The sequence below is a fragment of the Megascapheus bottae genome, chromosome 7, assembly GCF_031878675.1.
Source record: "Megascapheus bottae isolate mThoBot1 chromosome 7, mThoBot2.hap1, whole genome shotgun sequence".
NCBI classification, from domain to species: domain Eukaryota; kingdom Metazoa; phylum Chordata; class Mammalia; order Rodentia; family Geomyidae; genus Megascapheus; species Megascapheus bottae.
The window spans coordinates 34,678,091-34,694,662 of NC_143515.1; the positions used below are offsets into that span (position 1 = coordinate 34,678,091).

A 16,572-nucleotide genomic window follows, 5' to 3' on the forward strand; every position below is an offset into this window, starting at 1 on the left:
TTACAGCTACTTTGTAGGCAAGGCAGTTGAATATTATTGTATAATACATTCCATATGGGTATCCCCTTAAAATGCAGCCATAAATATAAAGATGTCCTGTGTCCAATGAGTGCTAGGAGCGTTACCAAGTAGAAACATGCTTGCCAGGCATACACACAAGCCCTGAGAAATTGATTTCCCAGAACCACATACACAGAAAAAGCAGAAGTGGCTCAAGTGGCAGAGTGCTTGCCTTGAGCAAAAGGTGTCCAAGGACAGTGCCCAGGCCCTGAGTTCAAGCCTCAGGACTGGCAAAAAAAAAAAAAAAAGAAGAAAATATACAATGAGCAAATTTTATTTACAGTAATAGAACATAGATATTCTTTTAAAAAATCAATAAATAAGAAACTAGTATAATGACTTGTAAATCATATAAAATAACACACAGAAGTTATAAAGAAAAAATTTACATGTACTTATCTACTGTCAGTTAAACTATTATTAGGAAATCCATGCTATACAAAGTAGGCTTTCTAAGGAAAACAAGCAAACAAACAAAAGAACATATACACACAAACTTACTGGATATTTTAAGGATTTCTACATTATATATGGACAATTAAGCATAGAATGGTCTAGAAAGACCAAAATCATAAATGTCAATATTTTTTAATAAAACAAAAGGCCTTGAAGTACATAGTCTATGATTTTGCTAGTCAAAAATTATATCAGCAGAACCTCAAATATGGCTTTAGAAATCAAGTCTGGGGCCTACCTGTGAGAAGAAGGCAGTGCTCAAGGACTGGGAACAATTGGATAAGGGGCCTCCAGGAGGCCCAACTACATATAGCACCACACAAAGAATTAAATGACAAGCATGAGACTATGAAACCATATAATTTAACATACATAACACAAAATTAGAAAATGCCTGTGAATCTGCTGCCAAAGTCACAAAATAGAGTATTATGATCTAAATTAAATTTACCTGTACTTTTTTCTTCCCTGGAACACATACTTTCACATTTTTTCCTTTTATCAGAAGAGGCACTGTTTCAATATACTTCATGACTGCAGTAACTGCTTCTTTAAATTTCATTTCCAAGTAAGCCTAAAATAAAATTTATTTTTAGTCAAACATCTACCTTTTAAAACCCTACATTTTATACTGGGCCTAATACTTATTTGTATTTCATGAAACTATGCAATTATCTCAAAGACCTGGTCATTCTGTTTCTCTTATATTACACCACGGTGTTGGTGTTTCACATACAGAATGGACATTTAACTTCATAGAATTTCTATTCCATTTTGCCAGAAGAAGAGGAACACAGGTAGCTAACAGAGTAAGAAGAAATTGGAAGGCAATGTGAAATCAACAAGAGGGAAGTCAAAGATTTGCTCTGACATTATTGTTACATTCCTTTTCCTAACTCACAAATTTATGTTTTGCTCAGTCTAAGGTTATTATTAGTTCTAAAATATTGTCACACAAACAATTAAAATATAGCCTATACATGAACAAAAATCAATTCATTTATTTTAGTATAACTTACTGGTATAAGCTATGGTATGACATTTTTATATACTTTTTGGACTATAATCATGCTTGCTCACTTGCACATCTACACCTGTTTTTAGAGCACAGTGACAAAGAATTGTGATCCTATGGCTAGCCCACAAAATTTAAAATATTTATTATATGGCCCTTTACAGAATAAGAAATAAGTAATTCTTTGGGACTGTAGTTTTCTCTTTGTGAACATAAAAGATGCAAAATCTTTACATAAATATCAGTAAACAATTATATATAGTATAAACAACTACAGTTCATACAATCACAACAGCAGCAACTTTGTATGAATTTCTGAAACAGACTGAATGACTCACCTCTTTTTTAGAAGTAACAATTAGGACATCATTAACTTTTCCAAATGGCTGAAATACTTTTCTAATATCTTCTTCATTACAGCCATCCTCTGGTAGTTCAGATACAAGAAGAACTGAAGTATTATGCAAAGATTGCTCTTTTCGAAGCTAATTTTAAAGTGAAAATTAAAAAAAAAATCAAATAAGCCACAAAGTACAATGATAATAATTCCCTGTATAATTTCTACTATTCATTTTAGCCCTAAAGGCTTTTATAGTCTATATTCTAATTGAAAATATCTATATAGGCATATTTCAAATAATGCATATGTATTATATAAATCTGGATATACTACAATATCATTTTTAGTTAAAAATTAACTAAAAAAAAAATTTCAATGGCCACCACCTAAGTCTTGAAACAAAAGACTATATATACACCACCTTATGAGACTCTGAAGAGTCTTGCCTCTTCAAAATTTTCCCTACATTCAACATTCCATCTCCAAGTTCTCTGAACTTCTATAATTAAATTATTAAAAGTTTACCCATTTGAATACAACCTCTTTGAAGCAAGAAATAGTAAATTTCAAGTCTTCAAATGTATTTAAACAAATCTGAGAGCAATGAACACCTAAATATTTGAAAATGGCAAAGTACTAGAATACACTAAAAATAGAGCCTTTTAGTGAGCTATTCTGATAGCCTTAGAATGAATGTATTTTAACATTAGTAATAATTTAAGAAAATATACAAGGTAATTATCTTGGTACAACAACCAGTAGGTTATAGTAAAAATATACCAATAAACCAGGAAACCAAAAAGCCAACTACTCCACACTATTTTAAGAGTTTGTGACTTCATACTACTAAAGAAAGTATAAAACAATGGTCAGTTTTCATTAAAACTCCCTCTTACAGCCTGCTGAAAAAGAATGCAATCACGAAAGGCTGCTAATTACATTTACTTTCCCAATCAAATCTGTTTATCAAGCTAACAGAAATTTTATCAAACCATCATAAGGGTTTTTTCACTTTCACTTTTGGGTGGGGTTTTTTTGTTGTTGCTATTGAGTCAGACACTTGCTATGTAGCTCAGGCTGGCCTCAAACTTGTAATCCTCTTGCCCCAGCCCCTGGAGTGAAAAGATTATCACTCCATTATACCATATCTGACTACAGTGGGCTGTTTTGTTTTTCTTCTGACAAATCCATCTGCCAAATTTCTGGTATTTCTAAGCTATGAAATTTTCAGTTTTTGAACTTTTATTACATTCATAAGGGAACCTAATAAAATAGTTATTGGGAATGTGACAAGATTCAGAAATTTTTGTCTTCTGCCTCAAAAACAAATGTATATTTGCACTAATGACTAAATTACTGACCTTACGCTGAAGAGAAAGAGCTTTACTAGACGCCTGTTTACATTCTGGTAAGGTGACATCTTCTAGATTCTTAGATTTACGAACAGAATGTCCTACACTTGAATCACTCTTTGCAGAGCTTACAGATTTAACTGATGGCTTCATCCCAGTGATACTCTTAGGCTTTTGTGCTGGTGAAAGTCCTTTATCAATTGACTCAAGATGCTTCTGTTTTATAAGTTCTGTCCCATGTCCAGATCGTTGCACTACATCTTCTAATGCCTTTTTTCGCTCTAGAAAAAAAGGATATAACTTCAGTTAAAAAGAATTTTTTTGCAATTTTTTCTGCAATAGAGCAAAATCTTGATACATAAGGCCATATAGTATGAAGTTAATTGAAAGGACCTCCAGGATATTGAAACAAAAGCTATATAACGAATGATTGTTGTCCTTAATGTACTATGTTGTCTCTCCTTTGCTGTCCCGTGGTTATCTCATATTGTTATAGTATCTCACTTGTTATCTGATATATTGAATTTATTTGTATTTGGTTATTTGAAATTTGATAGGGAAGGGGGGAAAACCAAGATGGGTGGAGGGTGTGGGGGGGAGGGAAATGGGTACCAAGACATGTGAAAGGGTATCAATGTATGTGAATTAATGCACCTTCTATCTGGCAAATATCATGTAACCCTTTTACTAATTACAATTAAAAAATAAATTAATTAATTAATTAATTAAATTTAAAAAAAAAAAAAGAATTTTTTTCTTTCTTTCTTTTTTTTTTTTTTGCCAGCCCTAGGCTTGGGCTCAGGGCCTAAGCACTGTCCTTGGACTTTCTCAAGGCTAGCACTCTACCACTTGAGCCTCAGCACCACTTCCGGCTTTTTGCTATGCATGTGGTACCAAGGAATTGAACCCGGGTCTTCGTGCATGCTAGGCAAGCACTTTAACCACTAGGCCAAACTCCCAGCCAGTTAAAAAGAATTTTAAAAACCATCTCATGAAATTATGAAAAAGCATTAATATTTGTCACACAAAAGTATTTTCAGGCTGAACATGGTGGCTCATGCCTGTAATCCTAGCTACTCAGGAGGCTGAGATCTGAGGATTGTGGTTCAAAGTCAGCCCAGGCAATAAAGACTGTGAGACTCTTTTCTCCAATTAACCACCAGAAAATGGGAAGTGGGGCCGTGGCTCAAGGGGCAGGGTAGTAGCCTTGACCTGAAGAGCTCAGGCCCAGAATTCAAGCCCCACGACCAACCCCTCTTCCCCCCCAAAAAAGTATTCTCAAACCCAACATAGAACACATATACATACAAAAAAGTTCTTAGTCATTAACCATGCAAAAGGTTTTTAACATCAAATAACTTTACTGAATGAGTTTCCATTTTAACAGTAATCCTAAATTCTTTGTTGAATCGTTTTACAATGAGGAAACTAAAGTATTTTGTTATATTTATTGTTCTTTACTATAGAAAAAATTGAAGTATTTAAAATAAATTTTAATAACACACTAAGGTTTTTATTTAGAAAATAATTCCTAATACCAAACCAAACCATACCAAACCAAAATAACAACAACAAAAAGTGAGATAAGCCTTACCACTTAATATTTCCTCAAACACAGTATGGAGAGAATCAACTTATAGTACTCTAAATAAAGTACCAGGCACTACTAGTGGCTCATGCCTGCAATCCTAACTACTCAGGAGACTGACAGCTTAGGATCTCAGGTTAAAGGTAGCCTAGGCAAGAAAGTTCATAAGACTCTCAGCTCCAATAAACTTTCTACTCAGAAAAAGCTAGAAGTGGTGCTGTGGCGCAAGTTAAAACTAAAGACGCTCAGGCCAGGAGGTTGGCCTAGTGCTAGAGTTCTTGCCTAGCATCCACAAAGGCCTGGATTCAATTCCTTGGTATCAGATACATAGAAAAAAGCTGGAAGTGGTGCTGTGGTTCAAGTGGTAGAGCTCTCGCCTTGAGAAAAGTCCAAGGACTGCTCAGGTCCTGAGTTCAAGCCCCACATTTGGCAAAAAAAAAAAAAACTAAACCAGCTCAGAAGATAAGGCCCCAGCCATGAATTTAAGGCCCAGACCAACCAAAACAACAACAACAAAAAGTTATTGTGCACCCCTAAGGATCTTGGACCACTGATAAAAACTGCTATATACATTTCAACTATTTCTATTCATAATCAATCCTAGAATATATTAAGAACTATAAAGGAAATGTTCAGAGTACTTCCTAAACAGTAACAATTATCTTTCATTGCAGAGTATATATACCTATCTTCATATATATCCTAATGGAAAGGTCATTAAATAGATAAAGAATAAGTAAGACATACTTACCCTAAATATGAGTACTTTTAAGTTCAAAATTACACCTGTAATCCTAGCTACTCAGTAGGCTGAGATCTAAGGATCAAGGTTCAAAGCCAGCCTGGGCACAAAAGGACCTGAGACTCTTATCTACGGATTAACTTCTAGAAAAGATTAACCTCTAGAAAAATGACAAGTGGGACTGTGGCTCAGGAGTAGGGCAGTAGCCTTGAGCTGAAGAATTCAGGGATGAGTTCAATCCCCATGATCCACAAAAAAATAAATAAATAAATACATAAACACATAAATAAATAAGGCAAACTACAATGTTTTTACACCAACACTCTTCTACTTTTTGAAAAGTTACAAAAATAACCTCTGAGATGTCAGTGAGATTTCATGCAACAATTTTAAAATTTGATGGACAGTTTAATTCTTAAAACCCAAACAGGAGCTAACATTTTTAAAGTAGTTTCATGTGCATAAATGTACCTGATGATCTCACTGATCTCCTTGATATCCTTTCAGGACTAGCTGATCGATAGCATTTTGGACTGCCTCTAAATGGATTTCTAATTCGGCATGGTGAACGTGATCTGGACCTGTATCTGTATCTAGAAATGAAACGATGGCATAATCTGGGACTTCGACTTCTTGGTCTGTATGTGTAACGTATTGGGCTTCGAGATCGACGAAACCTATGACTTGAGCTTGATCTTCTAGAATGCCTAGGACTGGGGGAATGAGAACGTCTTCTTGGAGTTTCATTTTCTTTCCTATTGCTCTCATTTCTACAAAATAAAGGGAGAAAAAACTCAGCAATTTAATGTATACAAAGCAAAAAAACAATTTATTATGATATAATTCAGTCCTGTATGTATGGAACAAATAGATGCTTAGAACACTTGCTTTCCTAGTTTACAAAGTATCACCATGCATTTTTTTAGCCTCTTTCCCTATACCAACTAAAGACCACTCCTAGTCTTCAAGTCATGCAATCAAAGATCCCACAAGCATAACATTACTGTCAGAATAAAACAAAGCAATTCACTGACAAAATCACATTCTAATATTTAAGTTAGAATATTAAAGATTTGTTGAGGGTTGCATGTACCCACTTTTTGAAAAAAAGGATGCAAGTGGAACACAATCTCAAAGAATAATTTTTTTAATATTTTTAAAAGGAAATCGAGTGCTGGGTGCCAGTGGCTCATGCTTGTAATCCTAGCTACTTAGATGGCAGAGATCTGAAGATTATGGTTCAAGGCCAGCCTGGGCAAGAATGTCTGTGAGACTCTATGTCCAATTAACCACTAAAAAGCTAGAAGTAGTTTTTGCTCAAGTGGTAGAGCACTAACTTTGAACAAAAAAAAAAGCTCAGGGACACAGCCTACACCCTGAGCTTTCAATACCAGAATTGGCTATAAAAAGACAAAGAAATAAGAAATTCAGTAATAACACTGTTTTAAAGTTATTTACCTTCGTGACGGGAGAATCTCAGGATTCCAATCAGGGTATCTATTTTGAAAATAAACAATAGTAATAAAGTTTAAATAGACTATTAGGACTCAATCTGTACCTGCAATACACATATTAGGACTAGCCTAAACTTACAAAACAATTTAATAGCATATCAAAATAAAATATAAAATTTTTATTATAATATCATTTTGTATCTAACTAATAAACAAGTTATTATGGAGTCAGACGCACTACCATTGTGCCACGAGGTCCCCTTAAACAAGACATTATGCCAGTAAATATATTAGGAAAATTATTCTCCAAGGCCTAAAGATTTAATTAAAAAAACAACCAGTTTGCAGGTTTGGCCTAGTGGTAGAGTGCTTGCCTAGCATGCACGAAGAAGACCTGGGTTCAATTCCTTGGTACCACATACATAGAAAAAAGCCGGAAGTGGTGCTGTGGCTCAAGTGGTACAGCTCTAGCCTTGAGAAAGCCAAGGACAGTATTCAGCCCTGAGTCCACGTCCCAAGATAGAAAGATAAAAAACAAAACAAACAAATAAAAGCAACCAACCAGCACACCCAGAAAAGGTACAATACATAAGCTTAAGTGTAGAGTTAAAAGGGCTACCTTACAGATGCCATTTTCTGGTTCGATATAGCATCTCACAGAACACATGTGAAGGGTATTTCTTATTACACAATAATCCTTGTAGAAATACATGTAAGAGGAATCAGAACAGAACACATAGAAAGGGGTGGTTTTCAAGAAATCTTTAAAAAGGTCTGTGAGCAGGCAAGGCTCAGATTATATTTCATCTAGTAGAAATATACAAACAGGAAAAAAAAAATAGGGTTCTATTCCTAGAACTAGTCTGCCTTAGCATGAAAATGACTGAAAGAAGTTATAAGGAAAACTTTGAAAGGATAACATGAGTAGAGCCAAACTGTAGAAGACCAGAAAATCAAGTAATGAAGTTATACACAAATAAAGAATAAGAGAACTCATGAACATTTCTGAAGCAAGGAAAACAGATGACCGTTTCCTCAATTTTTAATGTCTGAAATTAGAAGGATGAGAACTAAGATAATTAGAAATTAGTCAATTAGAAGCCATAGCTATATAGTATTAAGAGTAGGAGGGGGAAACCAGGAGGAGGCGGAGCAAATGTACTCACTTCCTGACTTATGAAATGACCCTCTTGTACAACATCTCGATAACAACAATGAAATTATAAGAAAAGTAAGAATGAGGGCCAGGAGGTTGGCCTAGTGGTAAAGTGCTTGCCTAGCATGCACGAAGACCTGGGTTGATTCCTTGGTACCACATACATAGAAAAGTCAGAAGTGGTGCTGTGGCTCAAATGGCAGAGTGCTAGCCTTGAGGAAAAAGCCCAAGAATAGTGTTCAGGCCCTGAGTTCAAGCCTCATGACTGGCCAAAAAGAAAAATAAGAGTGAGAAATAGAAACAACAGGATTGACAACAGAATCTTATTTATACCAACACTTAAGGAGAAAAAGGATATAATTACAGACAAAAAAAGAGAAGATTTTAGAATAATACAAGCCTGAGAAAGGCATTATCCTTAATATGCCTAGAGAATCAGTACTCTTAATAGATAAAAAGCATAGTGATTACAGTAAATCATTAAAATCACTAATATTCAAGAATATAATTTCAGTACCAAGGTGAAAGGTAGGAAAATGGAGGTGGTAAACTCAACAAATCACCTTACTAGGTAAAGAAAATAAGAATAAAAATAAAAATAAAAATTTTAGAAGCAATAAAATATTCTTCATGGGCTGAGTTTGGCCTAGTGGTAGAATGCTTGCCTGGCATTCACAAAGACTGCGGTTTGATTCCTTGGTACCACAAACACAGAAAAAGCCAGAAATGGTGCTGTGGTTTAAGTGATAAGAGCTTTAACCTTGAGAAAGCCCAAGGACAGTGCTCGGGCCCTGAGTTCAAGCCCCAGAACTGGCAATCAATCAATCAATCAATAACTCTACTATTTGCCGCACATACTGTTAGCATATTAAGCCAGTAATTTTTTTTTTTTGCTTTTTTTTTTCTTTTTTTGGTGGGTCATGGGGCTTGAACTCAGCCTGGGCACTGTCCCAGAGCTCTTCAGCTCAAAGCTACCACCCTACCCTTGAGCCAAGCCACACTTCCTATTTTCTAGAAGTGGAGATAAGAGTCTCAGGTCCTTTTGTGCCCAGGCTGGCTTTGAACCTTGATCCTCAGATCTCAGCCTGGATTACAGGTGTGAGCCACCGTGCCTGGCTTTGCTAGTTTTTTTTTTTATTGTAATTAATAGAAGGGTTACATTATATTCGCCAGAGAGAAGGTGCATTATTTCACAAACACTGATAACCCTTCTCATGTTTTTGTCCCCATTTCCCTCCCCTCACCCCCCCATCTTGTTTTCCCCCTTCCCTATCCTATTTCAAATAAACAAAAACATATATACAATATACCAGACAACAAGGTGATACTGTAACAATATGAGAAACCAAGGGACAACAAAAAAGATGAGAAATAACATAGTACATTAAGAACATCAATCACACATTATATAGCTCTTGTTTCCATATCCTGGAGGTCCTTTCATTTAGCCTCACCTATATGGCCTTATGTACCTAGGTTATGACCTATTGTGGACCTCTGCTAGGAGAGTCTAAGGTTTATACTAATTATGACAAATGAGGGAAACCATTGAGCCTATGTTCCTTTGAGTCTGTAAGTCAGTAATTTTTCATTTCTCCTTTTCCTTGTCTACCTCTGTACAAACATATTACTTACTTTCTAGCTTATCTAGGATAAAGATAGTAAAGGGTCCCAATCAATGAGACACAAGTACATGATTAATAGGATTCTAAGAAGACTTCTGTTTCCTTCTTGCTTTGGGAGTAGATATGCTGTCTGGACCATCTTCTACGATGAGGTAACAAACTATAAAAATAGTCAACTTTGATCCAATGTACCCACCACCCCATGTCCACTATTTCTAACACATGGATAATTTTATTTCATTTACTCCCATATTTTAAAAAATAATTATTTGATACCTTCCAAGAAAGTATCAAAGCTTCTATTCCTTTTTTTTTTTTTTTTTGTGGCTCATGGGCTTGAACTCAGCCTAGGTGCTGTCCCTGGGATCTTCATTCAGCTCAAGGCTACCATGCTACCCCTGGGCCTGGGCATTGTCCTTGAGCTCTACAAGTCAAAGGCTACGGCCCTATCCTTGAGCCACAGCCCCACTTCTGTTTTCTAGAGGTTAGTTGGAGATAAAAGTCTTAGGTCCTTTTGTGCCCGGGCTGGTTTTGAACCTTGATCCTTAGATCTCAGCCTACTGAGTAGCTAGGATTATAGGTATGAGATGTCACACCCAGCTTCAATGCTACTGTTCTTATGACACTTTCAAAAGTACGGCACTTGTAATAAAACAAAACTGGATTTTATTTATTTATTTAGCTGCTAGTCCTGGGGCATTCTCAAGGCTAGGGCTCTACCACTGAGCCACAGCGCCACTTCTGGCTTTTTCTATGTATGCGGTACCAAGGAATCAAACCATGCTAGGCAAGTACTCTACCACCAGACCAGATGCCAAGCCCCAAAACTGGGTTTTTAGATGTTATCATTTGATAATCACTTACTTTAAAGTCAGTTACTTAATATGTACAAGTCTTTGGCCTCTCACACTAGAAATATAGTTGATTATAAACATATAATAGTGTTAGTAAGTTTCTGGAGCTCCCCAGGAAGACTTCACAAGACCTGGAGGACTACATTCAAAAGTTGGAAAACATGGGGCCAGGAGTTTGGCCTAGTGGTAGAATGCTTGCCTAGCATGCACCAAGACCCGGGTTCAATTCCTTGGTACCACATATATAGAAAAAAAAGCCAGAAGTGGTGCTGAGGCTCAAGTGGTAGAGCTCTAGCCTTGAGAAAGTCCAAGGACAGTGCTCAGACCCTGAGTTCAAATCCAAGACTGGCAAAAAAAAAAAAAAAAGTTGGAAAACTGGGTATGGCAGTTCATTCCAATAATCCCAGCATTCAAAAGGTACAAGCCGAAGGATACCAAATTGAAGGCCAGCTTGGACTACATACATCAGGACTCTACCTTAAAAAGAAATCTTTTTTTTCATGCTGGTTATGTTTTAGATTTATACCTGGTTAACTATAGAAACAGTCTCATCTCAGTACACTACACAATATATTGCATAATTAGCCAAAAACTTATCTTAGAAGCATGATACTCCATATGCAGGCAAATATAATGGTTAAGAGAAAAGTAAGTGACATTGTCTGTGTCCCAATGTGATACAATAAAATTAGACTTTACCTCTGAAGTATTTGTAACAACAACAAATTTTAAGGCTCAAAGTGTGGCTCAAGTGGTAGACTGCCTGTCTAGCAAGTACAGAGCTCCGAGTTCAAACTCCACTACCACTGAGGAAAAAAATAAGTGTATAATAATTTGTTTTAAAATAAATAAATTACATAGAGGAAACAAACAGTAAAGTGCAGAATGTAAGACATTCCAGAAGACAACTTTTCAGAATTTAACAAAGAGTCAATTATGCTGACTCTAGGATGCTGAACTACTCTAGGTCTACCAAGGCTAAAGCTCATCTTCTGCATGTCTTCAGTGACCAACATAGGGACCGAAATATTTTTCACTATTGTTTTTTTCATTGCTATTTGTTCACTACTTATTACCACTCCTAATGCCTTATTCTCAGAATGCCACTGCTGTGAACTCTGTTGTTAACTTTTGGCAAACACCTCTTCACTTAGAGGTTCCCTGGTTCTCTTGAGAGATAACTACTCCTTCTATAGCTACTCTTCCCTATATTCTACATACTACCTATACTCTCTATTCCCTATCTATCTATCTATTCCATCTCTACATAGTCAGCTCCAGTTAATTAATGTTGTGAAAAATAAAGTATATTTTTGGAAAAGAAGGAGCTCTGTCTAGAAAGCCAAATCTTAAATTTGAGATTTTGTCAATAGAGAATTTGGAATCCTAGAATCACACTAAGACACTCCTGAACATTATAGGTGACCAGAATTTCTAGAACCACTGGAGATCCTTGAGAAAATTCCAAAACATGAATAAAAAGACTTAAAATGATAATGCGATGCCAGTAACTCATACACGTGATCCTAGCTACTCGGAGGCTAAAACATTAAGATTATAATTTAAAGCTAGCAAGAAAATAAAAGTAAAACACTCTCATTTCCAGTTAATGACCAAAATGCCAAAGTAGAGGAGTGGCTCAAATGTAGAACACTAGTCTTGAGCAAAAGGACCAGGTGAGTATGAGTCTCTAAGTTCAAGCCCTATACTGGCACAAAACAATCAAAACCAGTAATGAGTACTGACAGTTGCCTCCATGTTTATTTGTAAAGCATCGAGAAAGATATCTATTTAAGGAACCAAGCAAGACCAATTTCTACTTTTAGTCTACATGATCTGTGTGTCTCAATTAGAGCTTATTGTACTCAGTTTTCAAAGAAGGCATGATACCAGCAAAAGAGGTATATCTTATTTCTATATCACTATAACTGGTTTAGAGATCAACAATTAACTCAAAGTGGACCAAAAGAGTGAGATGAAGGTAAGAACTTTTTTTTTTTTGGTCAGTTGTAGGATCTGAACTCTGGGTCTGGGCGCTGTCCCTGAGCTCTTCAGCTCAAGGTTATCATCCTACTCCTTGAGCTACAACATCACGTTCAGTTTTCTAGTGGTTAACTAGAGATTAGAGTCTCATGAACTTTAGTGCCCAGGTTGGCTCTGAACTGAGATGCTCAGCTCTCAGCCTCCTGAGTAGCTAGGGTTACAGGTGTGAGCCACCACATCCAGTTAGGACAAAAAACAAGCCAGGAGAATGGCCTAGTGGTAGAGTGCTTGCTTAGCATGCATGAAGCCCTGAGTTCCTTTCCTCCATACCACACACACAAAAAAGCTGGTGTTATGGCTGCTGTGGCTTAAGTGGTAGAGCATTAGTCTTGAGAAACCCCAAGGACAGTCCCAAGAATGGCAAAAAAAAAATATATATATATATATATATTTACAAATTATCACAATAATCATCTTAAGTTATATATGAATATAATTACTTTGTAAATATGTCACTTATAAAACAAATTCTTACTGTTGACGTAGCTGTCGACAGCTCTCAATATGGGTAGATGTATTCTGATGTTGAATCCAATCCTATTGTAAAAGGAGAAAAGTGTTGAAATTAAAATATTTCTCATGTTGACAGTTTTGTCAAATGACAAAATATTTTTTATTTAACAAATTTAATAATAAACAGCAGTTGATCACGCAATAAAAAGTACACAACAAAAATTAAAGGCCTCTGAACAAATGCATATGAAAATGTATCTCACTTTTAAAATATTTTAGTATAAAAATGTGCTTAAGTCATATCCTGTGGGCACTTATTGGGAAATTAATAGAAATTTAAATTTGGAGAAAATAAAAGCATAGATTAGAAAACAACTTACCTCAAGTATAAAAACATTCCAGAGAACATCAAAAATTCTATAAAGTGGTATATATGGCATAATACCTTCAAAATATAGCATCGTAACGTGTTATGCCTTTAAAATTTAAACTAGCAATATCAATAACAAAAAAATACCATAATATAAGCCAACAGAATTCCAAATAAGGTACCTGCTCTACTGGAAAATAAATATTTTTTAAAATATGAAAATTGCTATTGATCAAACCTATTTTATTTTTAATTCAAAGGGAAGCAACATGACTTAAAAGATATAATACCCCTTACAAATGGACGTTTATGATAGACAAAATGTTTTCTTATATATTACTTCATTTACAAATAAATCTGCCCTAACATTACAATGTATAATCGTAAGTAATTCATAGAAAGAGAACCATTTTAGTTAAGAGGAGAAAAAGTCCATACAGTATTGAAAGATACATCTTCCAAAGTGAAACAATTAAAAACAACATGTTAATCACTTAATGTTTTATTGTTCTTCCAGTGTTTGGAAAGGAAAAATATTTACTAAACAGCTCTGTATTTTAAAAACTCCCCTCAAGTAAAATTTTGTTTCCCCAGTTAAACTACAGTTGAATAGGCTCCACGGTTTCCCTCATTTGTCACAATCACTAGAAACCTTAGGCTCTCCTAGCAGAGATTTACAATAGAACAAAACCTAGATACATAAGGCCATCTAATATGAAGCTAAATGAAAGGACCTCCAGGATATAGAAACAAAAGCCATATGTTGAGTGGGTGTCCCTAAGGTACTATGTTATCTCTCATCTCTTTTGCTGTCCCTTGGTTATCTCATATTGTTACAGTATTTCACCTTGGTATCTGATATATTGTATCTATGAGTATTCGGTTATTTGAAATAGGATAGGGAAGGGGGAAAACAAGATGAGGAGGGTGGGGGGAGGGAAATGGGGACCAAGACATGAGAAAGGGTATCAATGTTTGTGAAGTAATGCACCTTCTATCTGGTGAATATAATGTAACCCTTCTATTAATTACAATGAAAAATATATGGAGGGAAAAAAAAAACTACATTTGACACTAACTTTGAATTCTGCCTTGGCAAGAACTGTCTGAAGAGCATGATTGCAACATTTAGCAACAAGTTAGGACAAACTCTGAAGCAATATGTCTCATGGATTGTGAGTGAGCTACAGAAATGTTTGCATATCATCCACAATGATACAAATAGAAAGCTAAAAGAGATTAACAGTCAGTTTCCAGAAGTACTAAACCCATGTCTTTCATATAAACTGGATATTGTGTATACCAGACACTCTAGCAGGCAAGGAATTGGGCATGATTTATTTGGGTTGTAAAATGTTTAATTTGAGTAAATTGCCAACAGAGACATCCAGAGATTTTTACCGCATACCCTATTTTTCAATTTTTTTCTTAAAAACATGAAGCTATCATAATATTGTATATGCATTCTTATAGCAACTATCAGCTGAAGGTGAGTGATAGTTGTCCTATTTAAAACATACACTTCAATTTAACACATATGTACACACACAATACTCTTAACAGGTTTTACTTCACTACTAATCTCACTTGCTTCAAAGTCAGGAAATATACCCATGCCACACCAATTTCTAGTCTCTCCAGTATTAATAACCAGATTACTTAACTGTTCAAAAGCAGTACTGCCTCTCCAGGAAAAGGTAATACTAACCTACTAATCGGAAGATGCTGCCTAGAGTATAGATTTGCACAGGATTAGAAAATACTTATTATCAAAACTTGTTCTCCTATTCTCCTATACCTCAGAAAATATTGACCAATACTTCCTCAAACGAAATAAAAAAATTTTAGAAAAACAAGAAAAGTTCTTCTAAAACTTGAACCCCTATTTAGAAAGGAAACTCACTGTGCATTTGATTTTACACTTACACATTTTCAAAATATATCTTCAAGGCTATAACTGAAAAACTCAAAGGTAGGAAGCAAAGACATTGTCACATATACTTGGTAGGGAAAAAACAATTGGTAACTCATATTTGTTGGCTACATATTTAAACCAAATATATGCACACTTTAAAACAGCAAAATAAAACACAAAAATCAAAGAGGTCATTTGTAACAATTAAATTCATGTTCATACACTTAACATCTGACCATTCAGGTAGTGAAGAATTCATTACTTAGGTAAATCCCAATACAATGTATCATTAAAAGGTATATGAGGGCTGTGAGTTTGGTCTAGTGGTAGAGTGCTTGCCTAGCATGCACAAAGACCTGGGTTTGGTTCCTTGGTAGCACATACAAAGAAAAAGCCCAAAGTGGTGCTGTGGCTCAAGTGGTAGAGCGCTAGACTTAAGAAAGCCCAAAGGGGTGGTGGGTGGGGGGAGGGTAATGGGTATCAAGACATGTGAAAGGGTATCAATGTATGTAAATTAATACACATTCTATCTGGCAAATATCATGTAACCCTTTTATTAATTACAATAAAAATATATTAAAAAATTGTAGCAAAAAAAAAAAAAGAAAGCCCAAGGACAATGCTCTGGCCTGAGGTCAAGCCGGGGACTGGTTAAAAAAAACAAAAACAGGAAAAGTTTTTAATGTCACTTTTTATATAAGGTCTAATATCATTGCATAATTTTTCTTCTCCCCTCTCAAATGCGATCTTATTAACTCAGGCTTCCACTGTCTAACATTTGAATAAGGAAATGCCCTATTAGATGCACTATCTCATCTGTTCTATTTCTATTCACTTACACACTTTAGGATTTTCCTTAAAACATTTTCAATACTTCCCTTGACTTACCAAGAGACCTAATAAACTTCCCAGTATCTTCAATAACCTCAAATCTAAACTCCTTTAGGCTAGCCTTTCAAGACTCTGCAAAGTCTTCTCTTAAAACCTTTGCTTTCATCTGAAGAGGTCCCTCTCTGCTCAGATAGGGTTATGTAAAGCCTACTCATTATTCAAGATCCTCCTTGAAACTATTCCAGGAAGTCCTATCTTCTAGATCACTCTAATCCAGACAGGTTTAGAGCATTTAGCAATGGTCACTCCATTTGTATT

The 16,572-nt window shown here is 35.4% G+C and overlaps 1 protein-coding gene across 4 annotated transcripts in view; it reads right to left on the bottom strand.

Moving 5' to 3' along the window:
* Positions 1-16,572, bottom strand: part of Znf638 (zinc finger protein 638) — a 76,201-nt gene that overhangs the window by 43,911 nt on the left and 15,718 nt on the right. For all 4 annotated transcript variants that reach the window (XM_090336728.1, XM_090336727.1, XM_090336726.1 and 1 more), the window contains 6 exons: positions 13,161-13,222; positions 7,012-7,050; positions 6,025-6,323; positions 3,233-3,504; positions 1,870-2,016; positions 968-1,090 (listed from right to left, as the gene is read on the bottom strand). In XM_090336728.1, the coding sequence (XP_090192854.1) occupies positions 968-1,090; positions 1,870-2,016; positions 3,233-3,504; positions 6,025-6,323; positions 7,012-7,050; positions 13,161-13,222 (942 nt within the window). The remainder of the gene's footprint in view (positions 1-967; positions 1,091-1,869; positions 2,017-3,232; positions 3,505-6,024; positions 6,324-7,011; positions 7,051-13,160; positions 13,223-16,572) is intronic.